At 39.1% G+C, this 18,864-nt stretch overlaps 3 protein-coding genes across 5 annotated transcripts; 1 reads left to right on the forward strand and 2 right to left on the reverse strand.

Moving 5' to 3' along the window:
* Window positions 1–50: 50 nt before the first annotated feature.
* lrr1 (leucine rich repeat protein 1) lies at window positions 51–3,514 on the reverse strand. Of its 3 annotated transcripts, none has more exons than XM_073869819.1 (5): window positions 3,490–3,514; window positions 2,275–2,458; window positions 1,960–2,058; window positions 580–1,307; window positions 51–502 (listed from the first exon to the last, which is right to left on the reverse strand). In XM_073869819.1, the coding sequence occupies exons 2-5, from the start codon at window positions 2,455–2,457 to the stop codon at window positions 247–249; spliced, it is 1,266 nt and encodes a 421-aa protein (XP_073725920.1). In that variant the 5' UTR covers window position 2,458; window positions 3,490–3,514; the 3' UTR covers window positions 51–246. The 3 variants fall into 3 exon arrangements, with proteins under 3 accessions (XP_073725920.1, XP_055027519.1, XP_055027518.1); XM_055171544.2 differs by lacking the exon at window positions 3,490–3,514 and adding an exon at window positions 2,758–2,973; XM_055171543.2 differs by lacking the exon at window positions 3,490–3,514 and adding an exon at window positions 2,564–2,693.
* On the forward strand, window positions 3,017–7,707 carry klhdc2 (kelch domain containing 2). Its single transcript, XM_073869818.1, has 13 exons — window positions 3,017–3,171; window positions 3,845–4,075; window positions 4,158–4,243; window positions 4,359–4,476; window positions 4,564–4,676; window positions 4,850–4,931; window positions 5,802–6,044; window positions 6,159–6,217; window positions 6,607–6,716; window positions 6,802–6,874; window positions 6,956–7,043; window positions 7,255–7,307; window positions 7,393–7,707. Exons 2-13 carry the CDS (start codon window positions 3,866–3,868, stop codon window positions 7,502–7,504), a joined length of 1,347 nt encoding a protein of 448 aa, XP_073725919.1. The 5' UTR covers window positions 3,017–3,171; window positions 3,845–3,865; the 3' UTR covers window positions 7,505–7,707.
* Window positions 7,708–8,359: 652 nt separating this feature from the next.
* Window positions 8,360–18,665, reverse strand: LOC129417082 (ribosome quality control complex subunit NEMF). The gene is made up of 31 exons (XM_073869816.1): window positions 18,523–18,665; window positions 18,336–18,404; window positions 18,158–18,260; window positions 17,952–18,077; window positions 17,724–17,872; window positions 17,550–17,617; window positions 17,358–17,447; window positions 17,201–17,274; window positions 17,045–17,115; window positions 16,736–16,952; window positions 16,363–16,571; window positions 16,125–16,286; window positions 15,955–16,018; window positions 15,773–15,861; window positions 15,575–15,678; window positions 15,430–15,492; window positions 14,474–14,586; window positions 13,502–13,559; window positions 13,323–13,381; window positions 13,037–13,154; window positions 12,730–12,949; window positions 11,768–11,810; window positions 11,642–11,691; window positions 11,417–11,561; window positions 10,339–10,416; window positions 10,086–10,256; window positions 9,297–9,332; window positions 8,974–9,080; window positions 8,787–8,830; window positions 8,619–8,698; window positions 8,360–8,543 (listed from the first exon to the last, which is right to left on the reverse strand). The coding sequence occupies exons 1-31, from the start codon at window positions 18,579–18,581 to the stop codon at window positions 8,469–8,471; spliced, it is 3,114 nt and encodes a 1,037-aa protein (XP_073725917.1). The 5' UTR covers window positions 18,582–18,665; the 3' UTR covers window positions 8,360–8,468.
* Between the last annotated feature and the right edge of the window lie 199 nt (window positions 18,666–18,864).

An 18,864-nucleotide genomic window follows, 5' to 3' on the forward strand; every position in this document is an offset into this window, starting at 1 on the left:
TGCAGATCAAATTTAACAAAGAAACAAACGCTCATTTTAAGGCACTACAATTAGTTGAATAAGTTTTATTTGTTTAGCAACATTTATTGTGATGGAGAATCTCTTAAACATGAATCAGAAAAAAATAAAACAAACACTGAAAAACACAAGCTGTTGCTCGCTGGATGATATCTGCGCACCTTCAACAAAGATGACACACAAAACATCACTGCTACTATGAAGAAACATAAAAACAAAGACTAAACATCATCTCAGGCCATGCTGAACACATTTGTCCATGAACTCACAGTAACACAAAAGCGAGCAGAAATGTCTCTGCACAGGAGCTTCTGTGCCGCCCATATTGTCCACTAACACCACAGTGTGAGACACCAGATGAAGGTTCATACTGACAGCGGTCTGGATGTAAGAGTTCACGCAGGCTCGGCCGCAGTCACACGTTTTAGAGAATTCCAACTCGTGACATAAGTGAAAGGGAATGATATGAGGTCCATACGGGATTCTGCAATGAACAAAACGTATTAATAAACATCAAATGACATTTCATCCGCATTTCCTCACACTTTTATCAGTCCTCACCTATGGTTAACCACAGCACGCAGCGTCAGCTCCTGTAGCGCCAGCGGGAACGTGAGATGGATCGTGTGTTCGAGAGCATTAGCTTGAGTAAACGGGTTACCGAACAGATCCAAGTTTTCCAGACTCAGCTTTCTGAAGTCTCCGGGAAGCACAGTGAGCTGGTTATGAGAAGCAGAGAGGAACCGCATCTTTGCGAGTTGCCCGATTTGAAAAGGGAGTCGTACTAGTTTGTTATCGTCCAGTTTTAAGTTCACTAGTTCCTGCAGCTGGCAGAAGCGAGCAGGCAGAACCTTTAGTTGGTTCTGGCTCAAGTCAAGATGCTGAAGAGATGCCTGCAGAGTTGAGACACACAAAGCATCGCTGAAACTCTCCAGATGATTATTGTGAAGAATTAATTCAGCGAGAAAGCTCAAGTCTCCAATGGTGGACGGCAACTTCTTGATGTGATTGTTGCTGAGATCCAACCTGCGCAAAGCTTTGAGCGAAAGCATGCGCATGTCCACTCTTGACAGCTTGCAATAGGACACCTGCAGCTGCTCCAGGGAATAAGGGAAGTTGGATGTGAGCGGATAGTCTTTCTTGGACAAGATGGTGAGCTTCTTTTTAGGTTTTTCAACATCTCTGGCCCGGGCCGGCGTTAGGGTGGACAGAGTGAGGGTGTCCGTGTCACTTCCCCGATGTGCAAGGCGGGCAGCAGAGAGAAAGTTTTTCAAGCCATTGATATCAGCCTGCAGCAAAAAGACACACAATAAATCATTTCAAACATTTTACAAAGTCTGAGAGAAAGAGACACTTGGTGTGATTTCAACCACATACAGCTAAACAGTAAAACTAAACACTTGTTCCTAAATCAAGGTGCTACCCAAGAAAACAAGACCCGTGTTGAGCAGTGACACTTTACTAGAAATACGTTAAGGGTAAAAAGCATTATTTATTTACTTGTGTAGCAATTCAATCACATCCTGATGAATCTTCAAAGCTAACATGAAAAATGGAGATTGATTGTGATTGACTTGTGTTTGACAAAGTATCATGGGAGCAATCTGAATAAATAAAGCTTACAATAAAGCTTTCAAAAACGCTTTTGCATGTGTGTGTGTGTGTGTGTGTGTGTGTGTGTGTGTGTCTTTCTGTGTATACAGTACAAGTTTGTGTGTGTTTATTTTAAGAATATTCTGTTGAATTTTGCTAAAGTTTTTCATTCTGACAGCATTTTCTGTTACAAAAAAAATGTAGAGATGAGTTGATTCACTCAAATAATGTAGAATAGAAATACTTGGAGTATATGGATGAACAAAACACATCTTAAAAACAACAAAGATTTACTGCTGCTTCAAAAAAAATTGCCAATTTGAAGTAGAAGTGAGATCTCATTCTTACTTTACTCAAACAGATGTCAACAGCCGGTTCCTTGAGTCGAACCGTAGCTTTGCCCTCTTCAACAAACCACGTAAAAAACTTTTCAATATTCTCCTTCAGCTGGACAGAAAAAAAATCCAATGACATATCTGCACAACAGCTGTAAGAACAACTTACAAGCAAAAGCAAGTAACAAAAATGCATTCAGTCCTTCACTCAGAAACAAAAAAATGCATTATATAACGAAGCATCACATTATAAACATCATGAAGTAAAGCATTAGTTATATCACATCATATAACAGTTGTGAGTTGTCAGTCAGTTAGGAAGTCTTGCCTTGTACTTGGATCCGCTTCTGTCTTTGGCAGTGCAGATCAGTAAATACAAACTGCTGTTCTGGGAACTTTTGTCCACATGTTTGCCGATGGATAAAACTGCTCGACTGGGTTTGCCTTTATTCTTCATACCGAAAGTTGGTAACATCCGATTAACAACCTCCACATCACACTGCAACTTCATCCTGTAACACAAACACTGAACTGTGAATGAGATACAGACACACAGACAGACATCTAGAGTGCATGTTTGTTACTAGGGTTAGTCAGGGTTAGTCAGGGTAACTCACAGCAGATAAAGTCTAAAATCATCACAATCCATGTCGGTTCAATGTTATTTTAAGATGTAAACACTTCCACACGAGCATCGAGTTCAAGCAATGATGTACATGGGATTACTTACTGGTTAGAAGATCAACTGGTAAACTCACCATAAATCTGATCAAATTAAATAACATTGAAATCAGTAACAAATTGAACAAACCTGTATTTGTGAGCGCTCGCCCTCCGCTGTTTTTCTGTTTAAACTCTGATTTTTAACAAACCAACAGATCCATAACAGACCTAAAGCTCACGCGATGAATGAAACCGATGACTGAAAATAACAACTCGATTAAAATAACTGATTAGTTAACGTAAACTCCCCTTTAATCATGTTTCATGTTTGATCTCTTACGTAACGCGCGTATGACGTTCGTCGTTCCGCGCGCTTCCACAATTTGCACATGCGCAGTAAACATCAGACTGACCTCACAAATATGGCGACGTAATATTACCAGCAGGAATTTCCGGCAAGAGATTTACACATTGAAATAGTTTGAAATGAAATGAGCGAACTTGTTTTCACGAGTCGATGATTTAACAGAAAAGAGTGTCAGCGTTACTAGTTTTCACTCGTGTGAGTATTTCGTGCCATTACATTGCACCAGCGCGCGCATCAATCAAAACAACAACACGGTCACGCGTACGATTGTTTACAAAAGATTCTGTTTGATTATTTGTCACATAAACAGCTTTACAGATACAACTTGAATTAAAATGAAGTTCTTGTCAGCTTTCTTACATTGCGCAAGTAATACACATTATAGAAAATAACAATAATTAAAAAAGTAAAATAACAAATGAAAACGTGAAGAGATTTAATTACAAAATAGAAATAATAAAAATGTAAACAAGTAGGATAAAATAGAAATTAGAATGTAAACAACAGAGTCACAGTAATGATGTATATTGACACTGAGGCAACAGTGTGAAGTTTAAGTATGTAAGGAATTTGCATAATAAGGGAAGCACAAATATATGTAATGTTATACATGGTAGTAACAGTACAAACTAGTGCTGTGTAAAGATTCACTTATAGCGAGATAGACAAGTCCATGTTAAAGTTGCCAGAGGAAAGAGCTGTCAGTCACATCAACGTTAACTGATTATTCATCTGCACTCAACACAAATATATATATATTTTTACTTGGACATTATTATAGAGCAACATTGTATGACCTTTACTGCCATAAAATGCCCTTTTCTCTCTCTCTCTCACTCTCTCCCCCCCATAACCCAGACATTTAAAGTTGGAACCATAACAAAAAAAAATGGAGGATCAAGATAATGTGCAAAACATGGAAGATGAAGATGATGTGAGGGGTTTTGAATGGGATGCAGAACTTGAGGACAGAGACTTTGAGTGGCTGGAGGATGATGAAGAAGAGGAGATGTTTGTGTCCAGCAGAAGTCCAGCGGAGCGCAGCGGTCACATCGCAGTGACTGATGGCAGCTTTATGTTTGTGTGGGGGGGCTATAAGGTCAGTCATTCTCATATAACATCAAACTGCACTCAAATCTGGAACACTTCTAATCTTTTAACATTTTTTGTCATTTTATAAGAATGGTGATGCTGAAGCTACTGAATTTATTGATTTGTACTTGCCAAAGAATGAAATCTGGATATACAACATGGAGACAGAAAGATGGTAAATTGACTCTGGATGTCACATGGGGCTGATCAAAAGGCATTTTGGTGCTTATGATGTCGATTTTTATTTTTAGTTGATAATAAAATATTGATAATTAATGGATGATTTGCAGGAGAATGAGGCGTTCAGAGGGAGACGTACCAAACTCCATGTCAGGCAGCTGTGGCTCATGTGTGGATGGGTTTCTATATCTGTTTGGAGGTCACCACGCCAGAGGAAACACAAATCTGGTAAGAATATCTGCCGGTCCCACAGAAAGACATTCGTTTCGGTTCTGAAATTCAAAACTTTACAATAAATGATTTTGCGTCCTGTAGGTTTATCGTGTTTCTCTAAGATCCTTTACGTTCCGCTGGGAAAAGATGAGTGAGTTAAAGGGCCTGGCACCAACGAGTAAAGACAAACTAGGCTGTTGGGTTTACAAAAACAAGTACGTGTTCATAAAGCAGCTTTGTGGTGAAAAGTTGAGATTTAGCTATAACTTAATTGGTTATGGGTTAAGGTTAGACTTAAACATTCACATGCAAATACCGTATGTGTGCATGCACTACTGATGAATGAGACCCATTGACTTCCTCTAGTTTTTGTCATCTGTTCACACAGGCTGGTGTATTTCGGTGGCTACGGCTACGTCCCACCGCCCGGTCACAGAGGAACATTTGAACTAGATGAAAATTCATTCACGGTAAGTCAGTTTTTGTTCTCACAGATGGCTGTATAGGTGCACTGGAACAATCCTTTCTAAAATGCATTAACTTTCGTTTACAAAGACGTGACGAGTGGTCAGGGGTGTTCACTGATATGCTCACACAAAAATCGCTGTAAAAGATGCTTTCCAACAGCTGTTTTATCGTAGTTTTTGTCCAACTCCATTGACTTGTATTAGATGTGCTGTGAGGTACGGTATTACTCCGCGCCGGGAACTTCGTTTGTATTCTTGCAATTGGCAAAGACGGATTATCGCCACCAACTGGGCTGGAGTGTCTATTATTCAAGCTCTAAGCGGAAGAATATACGGGTGTGAGGCGTTTGGAAAAATCGGTCAACAAGTTTACAATGAATGCTAAAACAGCTGTTGGAAAGCATCTTTTGCAGCAATTTTTGTGTGAGCATACCAGTGAACACCCCTGACCACTCGCTGAGTTTCACTTCTTTGTAAACGAAAGTTTAATGCATTTTAAAATGGATTGTTCCAGTGTACCTATACAGCCATTATAGAGGTGGGAGATGATACATCAAACACCCGAAAATTCTCGGGCCAGCATCATGTGTACAGATTTCGGTCAAAGCCGTTCTATTTCATCATAAACAATCTGAAAACAGGTTCTTTAAGTGTAAAATACAGAACTTTAAAGTAACAGTACCACTGGTTACCATCACTAACATTACTAACAGTATTCTTATGTTTAATAATTTACCAGTTTTCTATGATTTTTTTGTTCCTTATTTCTATACAGTTTTTTTTTAAGTCTTTGTTTCTAAAGTGTCTTTTATTTTCGCTATAGAAATAAATTTGAATTGAATTTGAATAAATGATGAGGTGTTGTTTTCTCAGGGAAACCACATGGGCCGAGGCTGGAACAATCACATACACGTTCTGGATCTTGAGACGTTAACCTGGACCCAACCAATCACAAAGGGAAAACACTTGACTAATTCCTCTATTATCATCACCTTTAACGGATTGGTGTTGACTGTCTGTACTGTATGTGGACAGGGAAACGCACCGTCCCCCCGGGCAGCTCACGCCTGCGCCACTCTGGGTAACAGAGGTTACGTCTTTGGAGGCCGCTATATGGTGGGTGATTGTTTAGTTAATTTACCAGCGAACCAAACTAATACGTCAACTTAGGATTCATCTATCTCATAGTGCCAATGTGATTTTGTGTTGAAAAATGTCAATCTATTGCAGGATCATCGACTCAATGATTTGTACTACATCAACCTGGACACGTGGACATGGAGTGAAATGTAAGTTAAGTGAACTTGTGGTAGTTGAAAGGTGAAGTTGATCTGCATAATTGACTCTTTGTTTGCAGCCCCCTTTTCAGTTTATAATCCTATCACAGCCTAACAGGGGTTAGAAATGATTGAATACATTGAAAATCGCTGGACTTTTATTTTTAAAGACTAGACAGTTAATTTCAGCTTGTACAGGAACATTATCTGTTATGTTTATACCACAGGAACGCTAGTTGTTCCGTTGATACCACTTTATAAGCACATTTTGCAAAAAATCGGAGGACTTTTCTGTAGGACGTGCGGTAAAACATTCAGTATAGAATGTGCAGTTGTAAAAGTTAACCCTAACCTAGGGTTTTAAAAAATGACTGTGCCATAAAGTTTGTGCTCATGTTCAGGTGTGTTCCTCAAAACGGCCCAGCGGGTCGTTCGTGGCACACTATGACCCCAGTGTCACCCGATCATCTCTTTGTGTTCGGTGGCTTTACCACAAACAGAGAAACGCTGAGTGAGTGACGCATGCAATGCAACAATCATCTGGCACAGCGAGGAGCGAGCACGCACATGCTTTATTTTGAGCTTTTGTTTTCTAGGTGATGCTTGGATCTATTGCATCAATACAAACGAGTGGAAACCAGTGAATCACGAGCACACGGCGCGTCCCAGGTGTGTTTGTGTTCTGACATTAATGAGATTTTGTTAGCCGTGTTTCTTTGGCAAGGTGATGTACATGTGTGTCTTCTGCAGACTTTGGCACACGGCGTGTTTAGGTCCTGATGGTGAAGTATTTGTGTTTGGAGGATGTGCCAATAATCTTCTCTCTCATCAACAAGCTGTGAGATTTTACTCAGTTTTTTTAAGATATGATGATGAGTTGTTTCTTTAACCGACAAATAGATTTGTCTCCCTTTTCTTAAATGTACATCCATTGTTTTACATTTGTACAGATTTCATAGTTTTCTTTTTGAACATGGCTAACTAAAAATCCTTGTTTTAAATCTGGTTCTCACTTAAATTAATGGATGTTTTCCTCATCTTATTTACAGGCTCACAGCAACGAGCTGTTGGTATTTAATGTTCAGCCCAAATCGCTGCTCAGGTAAGTTATTTGTCCAAAGCAGGACACGTTTGATTGATTTTCTCTCTCTTTGTGTGTGTGTTCATTGTGCTGTATGGATATTTAGGTTGTGTGTAGATGCAGCAGTCAGGTATAGAAAACAGATGGAGCATCTGTGGGATGTTTTGCCCAAACATCTGCTGCTTCAACTGAAACAGAGAATTGTGGGAGACGTTTGAAGATCAAGATTTGCTATCGCTGTACAGACTTCTGTGATGAGTGTTCCTTGTGTATTATAAATATTTTGTTGGTTAGTTGAATTTCTTGTAGGAAAAGTTAAATTTCTTACCTATTAAGGTGTTTTTTGTCTGATTGTTGTTAAAATTGATGTTTTCTTGTGGTCATGTAACAAACTGTAGAATAAAAATTTTTAATAACCAAACACTTTTTTTGTATGCAACTATTAGCACCCGTTAGGGACATTAAATAGAAATGGTTAATTGTCTGTCAACTTTAAACTCTTTTTACATACAAAGAAATGCAATTATTCAAGATGAATCACAATTCTTCTCATGATTAAATAATTTAACTTGTTATCCACAGCTATTAGATGATTTTAGGATGACCTTTCCCGTAGCTTCAACTTAGAAAAAATGCAAAAATCTTTTTAATGTTTGAACAATAAAGTGATACAGACTTTATGGTGTTGAGTAAAGGCAGAAGCAGTAAGACCGCAAATAATCAACTCAAACTAAAAGTAAACCAGACAGGAATCTCGAGAGGTATTGCTACGGCTGGGCGGTATATCGAGTTTTGGTAATTTATCTGTATTTTTTCCCAGCGGCATACAGGAAGAGACAGTCTTCTATATATCGGTATGAGATCTCACTGAGATCAGATGCAAGGTTTCCAACCAGTTGTATTTTTTTTTTTTTTTTTTAGGGACATGAGATGCAAATAAATGTCTTAAAACATCTGTCTCTAATGTACCTTTTTAATCCTGTAAGTTTTTTACCTTTTACTGTCCAAATACAGAAAACCTGTTTTCCTTTTAAAGCTGTGAAAATATGTGTGAACGACAGAAACAAAGCATCTTCTGTTCAGTTATAAAATATATAATTTATTGCAAATAATCAGTCTTACAGAAGGCAATTAAAAGCATTTCAGGGATGTGCTCAGTGTCTCTAGAAGTTTTCAACAGCTTCATTTCTTTGCTGCCAGAAGGTTAGGAGCAGAAACCTTTACTTTGCCAGGCATATTTCTGGACAGATCGGTGTCCTGTGAAACAGCAGCCTTGTTACATCACAGACTAACAACATTATACAAGCAAAAGTTACTAGAAGCTAAAAATACCTTTACGCTGCGAAACAAATCTTTCTCTCGTGCGCTGACATCTTTGCCTCGTATGAAGCTCGACACAGCGGTGCGGGCGGCTGCGGTGTACAGATCACACCTCATGTTAGACAGAGATACTCTCTCTATATATTTCTCATGTTAAAGTTAGACATAAACTATCTTTACCTTTCCCTTTTTTCTGAGATCCTGGGGTTAATTTCACTTTGTACCTGAAATTAAAATATTATGACGTGTTTGATTTTTGAGGAGAAATTTCTTCGCCATTATCAATGAAATATAGATAAATGTGTATCAGTAGGTTTGTGCAGATCTGATCCTAAACAAACAGTGAAAAAAGATTTCGGAAACATACTTGTAATTGGAAAGTGCCATGTAGGGAGCACAGACGGGGACTGCAAACATCAACACATCTTCTGGGTGTGGGAGGCCAGTTAGCCAGTCCAGAATATTCTCTACATCCTGATCAGACAAACAAAACAAACATCACATGATACTCTATTTATATAAGCAACGTTACAATAAGTGGCCTATACAATCCTCAAAGCACTGTATATTTTTGAAAGGCCAATATTCATAAATAAAACAACATGGTGATTGTATTTAGATAAATTCACGCATTACATGCTCGTGAGCTGTTACAGACACTTTAAATTCTCCGTGTTTATTGTCATTCACCTCAGCTGCTGGATTGTCCAAATCCTCCTCGGTCTCCTGCAACAAATCAAGAGAAACCGTCACAGCTCTTCTCAAGTTTACACACAAGTATGTACACAGACTTACAACAGTATAGAGTGACAAAATCCAGGACAGGGTTTGATATCACATCGTAATAGAAAATTGCCCTACACGCTAACTAGTAAATAGGAGATTAAATGTAAGATTTTTGACATTAGAATATACAGAAATCCATAGCAGAGTGTTATATATTTTCACTTGTGTACTTGCATTATTCCACATGTTTTTAAGGGTGTTTAAATCCAAAGAAATTAAGACATTTTAACCTGGTAACCTCGGTTTCTGCTTATGCTGTAGAAATCATAAGTGCATTTGCTGCACGGACATCAATTCAACTAGACTAACCCTTTACCCCACAAATCATGTATGGTTATGTGCCAATCTATCTGCACAGCACCACATGCAGTTGTAGTGGTTATAGCGTCTAGCATGCCTCTATGTTGGCGTACATTTGATAAATTCAAGTGCTTCAAAAGGTTTCGGCGCAGCTAGCGGAGCACATGTTTTATGAAAAAAGATTTTTTTTAACCGTCTGTATTGACCACTAGTTTGTGATTATAGACAAAGCTGAAGTACTGCAGGCTTTTAAATCGAACTGTCTTACAGCAGTACCTATTCTTATTATTATTCCCAATATAACACGGCCCCTCGTAAAGTAGCATTTAATTGAAGGTGCCCGTCCAGTATAGTGATTGACTGTAACTATGTGCCGATCTTATGTCAAGTCACCGTGATCTTCTCATCGTGGCCTTCAGATGGATCTTCTGCAGCCGCACGCGTCTTAATGTTTTCGGCTTTTGGCCTCACTGCAACTTCCTGGGGAAATTTCCTCTGCGGCTCTTCCTTCGTTTTTCCTTTCTTGCCCTTCTTGACTTTCTCTTCTTTGGTGGTTCCTGCAGACTGTTTTCAGTGTGTATGAATGATAGATTTATATATATATATATAACACAGATACAGAAGAGCAGTAACATGCCAGACTAACCCCCAATAACTTCATCATCATCTCTCGATCCTCTTCATCCTGGTCTTTGTATTTGTCCTTCATCTTCTTCAGTTTGTTCTGAAAGAATCATGACACGTTATAGCAACTACACATAATGTCATAAGTATTACATTATTGTTGTTATTAAATCCTCATAATGTAATCGTTCTCTCAAAACGTGATTAAAGTTTGAGCTCATAGTGTAATAACATTTCTCACATAATGTAACATTATGAACAAACTGTGGCAACATACAATGTAATCATAAGGTTCATAAGGTTATACCAGTAAATAATTGAAAAGAATGTTTACAATATAATGACTATAAATAAACAAATATTACATTGCGACCATGCTGTTGGATTCAAGCCCATACATTTAAAGCCATTAAAGTTCGGTTTTGCTGGTTGGTCACAAATTTCCACAAACCTAAAAATTTTTATCGTTTCTTTTCCCAAATCCTCACAGTCGCACACTTTAATTTCACAGGTTTATTTTCTTGTCATTTGTTTTTAATGACTTTTTTATATTTCTTACTGTGGTATGCGGGTGGGAAATAAAATATTTTGTTTTTGTCTTATTTATATACAAAAGTAATGTATCATATTCTGAAGATAAGGTGAAGTGATGCTTGCTTTTTCAAAACTTACAACATTTTGTTTGCTAACATGAGTGCACACACTTTCTGATCACGATATATTGGTCCTGCTAAACGGTTGCTAGGGAGAGAATTGCCATCCACCAATGATTATGCCTAGTGAAACAAGCCCACTCTCATGTCTCTATGATGTATAATAATAGTAATGCTTTGCATAAATGCAAGCACCACTAATAATAAGTTTACAATGTTTAACAGTTATGACAATATTTTTGTAATACATTTCTCATAATGTAATAGTTTTTATTACACTGAGCTCAAGATTTTATGATGTTGTTTTGAGAAAATGATTACACTATTATTGTAATGAAATGTTCATAGCAGTTATTACATTATGAGTTGCTTGCTACACACGTTTTTGTATTTCACACTGTACTTTATTATTTCATGTGTAGAGAGACAGTTTGAGAGTTTTCTGACCTTTTGTCCCCTCTTCAGCGGCTGAACCGCTGCTCCGCTCTTACACGTCTCTGCGCCGGCAGCCACGTTTTCATTTTCCTGCTGTTTGGTATCGATTTTCTCCAAATCTTCTGCAGTCTCCTGTTTCTGCTTCTTCTTCATATCTCTGTTGACCGTGATGGACATTCATCTCGTCTTTATGTTCATCTATTGGAAGTCTGCACTCAATGTTTATAAGCATCTTACCTCCTCTGTTTAGCTGTCAAGTGTTTTTTGCTGTGCGCTTCTGTGATCTCCTACAATAAAAGATTTGCCACATTTAACCCTCTGTCATAATTCAAAGCTGAATTAAAGTCATTGTGCGTAACAAACCTGACATGAAACCTCCTGCTTGAAGGCAGTGCTTTGAAGATTTCTGCAGAGAGACACACATACTGACATGACCCTTGACCCCGAAACAACAGATACTGTGTGTGTGTGTGTGTGTGTGTATGTGTATACATACTAGGGGTGTAACATTCACACTGCTCACAGTTCGGTTCGTATCATAGTTTTATGGTGACGGTTTCAGTACTGGCAATGTTTAGAAAAACGTTCTACTGTCAAATCAACAGAACGCTCTTTTAAGTTAGTACCAATAACTAGTTAATTCCCATAAACAAAGTGCATTTAACCAGATGAGCAGATTAAAACACTGCTTTATGTTTTAGGCATTACATTTCTATTTTACAATCAAAACATTAATCTGCTATCACCATAAGTAACTTCTAGTTGGCATGGAGTTCTGTGTGTTTGTCAGTTCGTTCTCAGTTTTGATTCGAGTTTCATCATAGCTGTATAACAGACATAAGGCGAATGAGTGCTGTTTAGCGTTTCAAGATTTTTAGACCGCATCCAGTACAGCTGAAGGTCTTCAGTATTGTGTGACAATGGGAATAAAAACATTTAGCGCGTCTGCTAGTATTGTTATATAATAGATGTGCCTGTCTGAATTAGCACTGTTTATAGTAGTGGCTCAGCGTTGTTCGTGCGTAATCTCGCAACCAGACTCGTAAATTACGCCTAATGTCATACAGTGGCAAGCGGGACTTGTGCCGAACAATGTCCGCAGTTTTGTGTTTGAATAATAAATTCATGAAATGAATTCCGCTGTGGTTAGCGGAGCTATGGCTGTTTTTATTACTACTACTCAAAAAATTAATTATATATAGGTTGAGATTTTACAAGGAGAACCGTTACATCCCTCATACATACATACACACATATTACACACACACGTAACTCATGCATAAGAATCTCTTCAGAAATCATCTTTCTGAACAAATGTTCTTCACCTGTTGGGCTGCAGATGTGACAGTGAAATGTTTGTGTCTGGAAACTGAATCTCGACACTCTGATCCTCATTAGTTCTTTCTTTAACCTCGTCTTCCTTTCCGCTGTGAGTTTCTTCTTCGTCTGCTTCATCTGTTTTATTGTCGTCTTTGATGTTTGTCAGCTCATCTTCATCCTCTGCTGCCATTCTGACGGACTCGTCTTCCTCACAGCTCTCTTCATCTGACACACAAACAACTCCACACGTTTAGACGTTGAGAAATAGATACGAACGAAAAGATTATTGTCTACGAGTTTGTTTTTAAACACCCGATAGTTCTTCTCCCTCCTCCAGCAAATTTGCAGTGGATGTCTCATACTGCTCGTCCTCCTCCAGGGTTCTCATCTTCCTCTCTCCACGATGTCTAAAAACGCTCTGATCGTCCACCTGTCAATCAGATGATGAGATCCAAACACAGGACATATATTTGACATACTGCGTGTTATGGACCTGCAGTTGTCGAGGCTTAGAAATTAACTCGACTGCTTTTCAGACACCAGCTCAGATCTTTAGTCAATAAATCAACTCTAACAGAGATGTCAACATTGTCTTTACCTTGAAAAGAAAGCCAAAGCCCATGATTAGATATGACGGAGGAAGAAAATTTTTCTTTCCTGAAAAAGTTGCAAAATAGTTTTATAATCTATGTGGTATAATGAATGAGTTTTAATTTATATGTAAACAGAAGTGCAGTGAAATGTCTCATGAAATAACCACATCAGATAAACGTTTACCTCTAATCATGAAGCTTCCTGTGGTTAAATACTCTCCTGTCGGTGCGGTCTTGGACACCTGTACAGAAGAAAACGCACACAAGCATTAGATCTTGAACCCTATACTGTATACACACCTCATCAGTTATACTACATCAACTGCAAGAAAAGCACAAATATTAGGCGGCAGAGACTCGACTGGAGAAATGTTTTGAAATTCAGACCTCAAACATCAAATACCAGAACATCATCATCATCATCATTAGTATCTCTCATGAACGCTTCCCACCATGCGTACCTGTCAGCTAATACGACACTGAGACTACACTACACACAATAAGAGAGGGGAAAATCTACACAATAAAACGCTGTCACTGACCAGATATCTGCATCAATTTAACAGCTAATAAATTCATTTGTTTGTGTTTCTGTTAGGGTTAATCCTGCAGAATGTGTGTGTATTTAGTCACAATAGTATTCCTAATGCTAAAATATATTTGTTGTTGTTATTTTTAAAAAGTCCGAAAAAATAGTAAAAGCACTTTATTTTATTTTTATTCAGACAAATACTTTACAACCATTAAAACTTGTTTTTCTGATTCATTTCTGAACACCCTAACCTAACCTAACCCTAAACTTTTGAGAGACATTAAATGTGTCGGCTCAAGTTTAGGTAGAACCGTCTTTGAGACAAATAGACAGATGGTCTAATTAATTTGTTAAGCAATGCATCTACACTTTATTTATTTTTTACACATTATAGAAAGTGAACTCAAACAATGGTGTAACACAAAGTAACATTATGTTGTGACTAAATACATCCAAAATCAAAACCATTATATTTTATAATCTTTGCCTAGAATCTTACTTGTGACACTTTAACATCCATCTTCTTGAGGTTTCACAATGAGATACTTTTAGAATACTGACGAAGGGCTAACCCTAATTGTTTTAAATACATTTTCGGGGGTGTTTACACCAATGCAAGCTCACCTGATGATGATGGACCCACCACGCACTGGTGATGACTTTAGCATCCCAGGCTGCGCTGTAGCAAACAGCCATCGTACCGGCCTCGGTTAACGTCCGAGGAGGAACAGGCTCACCTGAGAAATCAAAATGTTCATGAGTGAAATGAATCAAAAAATCTTTGTCAGATGAAAATTAATCACCAACGATTCACCTGCTCTCTCTAACGGTCATTAATAATCTAGAAATGATGATCGTTCAACCTGACGATCCCACACTGTAGAGACGTAAATCTGAGAACACCACCTTCAATTTAACCGAAGTCATGACTGAACTTCCTGTCTTTTCTGTCCATCATACAGTGCCACACAACTTAACCATCCAACCAGGCCCTACAACCCTAACCAGAACAGTCGGACAAGTCTGTGACGACCAGCTGACCTTCACCGATCACACTGAAAAGAAAGTGATTGGTGATAAATTTTATATATATATATATATATATATTAGACTGTCATGGTTTTATAAATGATCATTGTTTAATTAATATTGATTGTACTTGACAGTTATTTGTAATGTAAGGTTTTAATATTGTGTGCACCTGCCAGGGGATGGCAGATTGAAATGAGCTTTTGCTAACTCTGGTACAAGACATCTTTTTGTAAGATTAATGTATTTTGTGCATTGTCCCTGACAAATAAACTAATTAAATAAATTAAAAAAAGATAGCACGGTCATGCAGATTTGCACTATACAATATCTGAAAAATAACTGATGGCCCGGACATCTGCTGGGTACAAAACAGCCACTGTCTCTGCACCGGTATACCTTCACTCGCTCTCACACATCTACATCCCTGCAGTCATCCTATAACCTACAATTCTCTCTGTATTTATTACGCTACATATTGATGAAGTCCTTGTCCTTGACTAATACCCATCCTGACATCTGTATCGCACGAAATATGTGAGGTTCCGCACCAGACGGGTTCTTGATCACGCAGCTTGTGGCTCCGTGCAGGTCGGCGTGAATGTAAAGGTCCCCTGAGGAAACACAAGCGCACGATTTAGAGAGACACGGACACATCTGCCGTTCCCTTTTGAGCAGACGAAGGTTCTGACGGACCTGCTCTCAGGTAGCGTTTGACTATCATCTCGTTCTGCTGCTGGTCTCGTCCGGCGATGATCAGATAGTTCTCCGAGCTGATGAACCACAAAAACTTCTCAAACCTGCCAGAATCAGAAAGTTGCTGAATCAGAACACGAAACGACATTTGCTTGTATGGTGTTGAAAGGAAGTCTAGCGGACGGCCAGGATCTTTACCAGTAAACCTTTCTGGCTTTCTGAATGCTGGTCACAGTTTGCACTTCTTTAAGGGTTTGTTTGGTCTTCTTCTCAGCTGATTTGAAGGCCTTTGTGTCAAGAAAAACACACGGCATACGTTCAACAGACAATAAAGGCCGTCTCTAAATACAAGACGGAGAGTTAGGTCTTTTTCGCGTTACCTTCTGAGCCGCCTCAACAGTCTTCTGCTCTTTTTTGGCCGCACTTCTCTTGCTGTCATAATATCTAGAGAGACGTTCGTATTTTATCAGACATTTTATTCTTTTTTCTTTCTCCACGAAGTAGAAAAAAACGATCGCAACAGATTAGAGAATTCATGTTAAAGACTCACTTCTTTGCATTGGCGTAAGCAGAGAGATTCAGGTCAACATCCACTAGAACAGGTTTGTTCTTCTCAATCTTTCCTTTATCTTTGTTTTTATTCTTTTTCCCCTTCAGCAATTCAGATCCCGAATCTTCCGCTTCTCCGTCCTCCGAACCGGCATACGGATTCCTGGAAACGACACGGGGATAAGAAATCAGGATTAAGAGCCGTCGTCTGTTCGAGATGCTTTTTCGAGATCTCTTACTTGAGCAGCATGGTAATGTGATTGCTTTGGAGTTTGAGTTCTTTAATGGCAGAAGCCACGGGGTCACCGGCCGCCTGAGCTTCTTTAACAATCAGACCGATTTCAGCCCAGTCCACCTGATTGGCCAGCGCACTGCGCACCACCTGTATAGCTCGATCCACAATATGAAGATTCATCTCCACCAGCTCGCCCTTCAACCGCTCCACCTCCTGTGGTACAACATGTCGATGAAGAGTCCACCTTCACCAAAACAAATAATACAACGACGAAGCAATGCGCACAAACACAAACAACTGCATGAACTGTGTTAATGGAATGTTTATCAGCAATTCATGGACATGTCTGATCGAGAGAATCGCTGTGAAGATAAGACCTGGGCCTGATGAAGCGCCTCCAGCCGTTGCTCGTGATCTCGCCTGACATTGTGCAGCTTCTTCAGAGCTTGTTTCTCCTGCTGAAGGGCTTTCATGTCCAACTTCTGGCCCTCCATTTTTGAGAAGAACTCATCAACCGCCTTGTTAAAAGACTCAAACTCAACGTAGTGGCTTTTTTCATGTTGGCAAAACAGGAAAGGATGAAACTCTTCATACCTGTTCAAGAAAAGAAAGCAGATAGATAGAAAAGCTGTTGACTTATGGGAGAGAAACATAAACAACTTCAGCTGAGAATGACGTCATCATACGTGAATAGCTCTTCATCAGGTTTATCTGGACACAAGCTTGGCTTTTTCTCACTTTTCTGTATGATGTAGCCCTTAAAAGTGGACAAATAAACATGTAATCATTCAGACAACTGTAAAGTAAAAAAAAATTATTTATCATTCATAATCTGTGCCCACCTTTCCACTGAAGTTAGCGGTTCTTTCCATACAATCCTCAGCTATCTGCAAAGCCTCTAGGATTTTTGGACTTTCTGTAAGGGGAAAAAGGGAGTCTCGTTTTTTTTAACATAGATACATTGTTAAATTTATAGACAAAAATCTAGATAATTTTTACCCAGAGTGACATTAAACTGGCTGTCGGCTTTAATCAGGCCTGGCAGTCCAACAGCCATGAGACCGTGTTCAATGAGCGTCCCTCCATACGCTGCACACACACACACAACACCACATAAATACAGACAAATCTTTATATGATGAAGGGTTAGGAAAGAGATATGAATAATAAACATGATGACGTAGAACATACGGAGATGAGGATTCAGAATTCGTTTCACTTGTTCTCCATTCTGAGATTTAGACAAGAGCTCAGTGAGTCTGAGACAAGAAATAACATCATGAACATTCACACTCAAGAGGAAACAATAGCGAGAGTAATAACTGCAATGTACGAAAACCACACAAATGTGATGTGTCCATCTACCTCTCCAGACTGATGAGTGACTCTATGGGTCTGGCCTTCTCTACTGGATATCTCTCCCTCACAGCGATCTTCACATCTTCAGCCTCTGCGGTGCGGAAGCGGAGGAGATTTAAGATGGTGAACTCGTGATCTGTCAGAATGATGTTTCCCTGAGAACAAAACCGAATTCATAACTATACTTCATTCACTACATATTCTCCAGGAAATGAGTTGAAATCAAGCTCGTACTCGATCATACAGCTCCAGGATCAGGTGGTACGCGGCCTCGTCAGATCCAAACTGAATGTCCACGATCCTGTCCACACCGAGCTGCTTCACGTGCACGAGCCGTCTGGACTTCAGGTGCTTTCGACACTGAGAAAACCGCACAAACACTCAATTAGGTCCAAACTCGTAACGTCTTGGAGAATAAGAATAATGTTGAAAATCTTAACCTTCATGGCAAATCCAGATGGCATGAGGTTCTTGGGCCATTCAAACTCAGTGCGGTGAATTCGAATCCCAGACTCGATCAACAACACAACTTTAGTGTCAGGCCTGAAAAACATCACGTTGGGTCTTAACTATGCCATACATTTACACGTTAGCTTTGTATATCTTTGGGTCACTCACTTTTGCAGTTTGATCAGGTATGTTTTAGTATCGATGTCATAGATGTTGTTCACTCTCATCCCGACACAGCTGTACAAATAATCACACACACACACACACACAAGTTCATTCACAAATACTTGTCATCACGCTTGCTTGCTTTCGTTCGTGCGTGCGTGTATATTAAAGAGAACAACACAACTCTTACTTAGCATTGATCTCTGCGATCGCTGCTCTGATGTCCACCGTGTTAAATCTTCCCTTCATTATTGATGATGGATTATTGCAACAAAGTCTTACTGAGCTCTACATCTGACAGTGTAGACTAGAGAGTGGTGTGCGCGCTCACTGTGCGCATGCGCGTCTGCGTACGGAAGCCCGTTTGTGGTATTGACTGGAGCGCACATCAAAATAAAACAATTAAGCTGTACGATTAAAAACCAATCGAAGAGAAAGACGTTTAAACTGTATAATATCGAACAATTGTAATATTCCTAATCTGGTTTGTTTACAAATGCGCCGCAGTGATTCTAAGTTAAAGCTCCCTGTC

This window comes from Misgurnus anguillicaudatus, chromosome 7 (genome assembly GCF_027580225.2).
Source record: "Misgurnus anguillicaudatus chromosome 7, ASM2758022v2, whole genome shotgun sequence".
Taxonomy (NCBI): Eukaryota; Metazoa; Chordata; class Actinopteri; order Cypriniformes; family Cobitidae; genus Misgurnus; species Misgurnus anguillicaudatus.